A 959-nucleotide genomic window follows, 5' to 3' on the forward strand; every position below is an offset into this window, starting at 1 on the left:
CTGTTGTTGACTCATACTTGTGCTGTCCTTCCTTGTAAGAACCTCGTTATTCAAACTAAAATGTGTTTAACTCCTCTACGAATACTTATAATGCTTTGATTATTTATCCTTTACCTAAAGAGTCAAAAGCTCTAGCGTAATCAATGAATACTGCTACTTTCTTTTTTCCTATCTTCATTTGTGTTGTGAATTCTGTGAATGTCACCTGCATTAGCGTGTCTAACGTCGACCTAGTGAGTTTGAACCCAGCTTGCTGTGATTGTAACTTACATTCTACTGTATCTCGTATGCATCTTATACTATCATCCCCATGAGTTTTCATGGGTTTCTGGTGAGCGTCACTGTTCTAAAGGTTGCCGTGCTTGTCGCAGGTTTATTTGGCTTAAACAGCGGAATAATAATGCCATGTTTCCATCTTTCGGAACTTGACTATTTTTTAATTCCGTTTGAACAGTTGTAAATTGACGATTTTACCAATTCTTCTAAGCTTCTGGAGTTCATCACAATGAATTTCGCCGTCTCCAAGAGCATGCCCGAGGAAGGCTTTTTTATTGCAGTTTCCAGTTCAGCTTCTTCGATTGGCCTGAAAGTCCTTTTCTTAGTGCTCGGAATTTGCATGTCTGGTGCCCCTAGTTCCTTTGTTGACAGCTCCATGTACATCCTTGCTAGTTTGTGTGTCTGATGCCGCTTAGTCAATGGATGTCCATCCACCACATGTACTGGCAATGTAAGCGGACGCGGGGTGTAAATAGACTTTACAATATTCCAGCTGAGGGTATGTCTGTACATCTCATTTTTAAACTCACTTATTTTTTTGTTCATTTCGGTTAGTCCTCGCACCCAGGGCGGTGGCGATACTTCCTTATCTTTCTGTATTGCTTTCTTTGCTGCTGTGCGAATGCCTTTAGTCACTTCCTCATTGATGGCATCCACGTTCTTTCTCGACTTCCTTAATTTTT

The 959-nt window shown here is 40.8% G+C and overlaps 1 pseudogene across 1 annotated transcript in view; it reads right to left on the reverse strand.

The window, feature by feature from the left end:
- The window catches only part of TEOVI_000762400:pseudogene, a 2741-nt pseudogene that overhangs the window by 980 nt on the left and 802 nt on the right, over nucleotides 1-959 (reverse strand). The window contains 6 exon segments of the mRNA in view: nucleotides 1-108; nucleotides 110-295; nucleotides 298-411; nucleotides 414-443; nucleotides 446-529; nucleotides 532-959. The exon segment at nucleotides 1-108 is cut by the window's left edge and continues 573 nt beyond it; the exon segment at nucleotides 532-959 is cut by the window's right edge and continues 802 nt beyond it. Coding sequence covers nucleotides 1-108; nucleotides 110-295; nucleotides 298-411; nucleotides 414-443; nucleotides 446-529; nucleotides 532-959 — 950 coding nt within the window.

Source organism: Trypanosoma equiperdum, assembly GCF_001457755.1.
Source record: "Trypanosoma equiperdum strain OVI genome assembly, contig: ctg_1170, whole genome shotgun sequence".
NCBI classification, from domain to species: domain Eukaryota; phylum Euglenozoa; class Kinetoplastea; order Trypanosomatida; family Trypanosomatidae; genus Trypanosoma; species Trypanosoma equiperdum.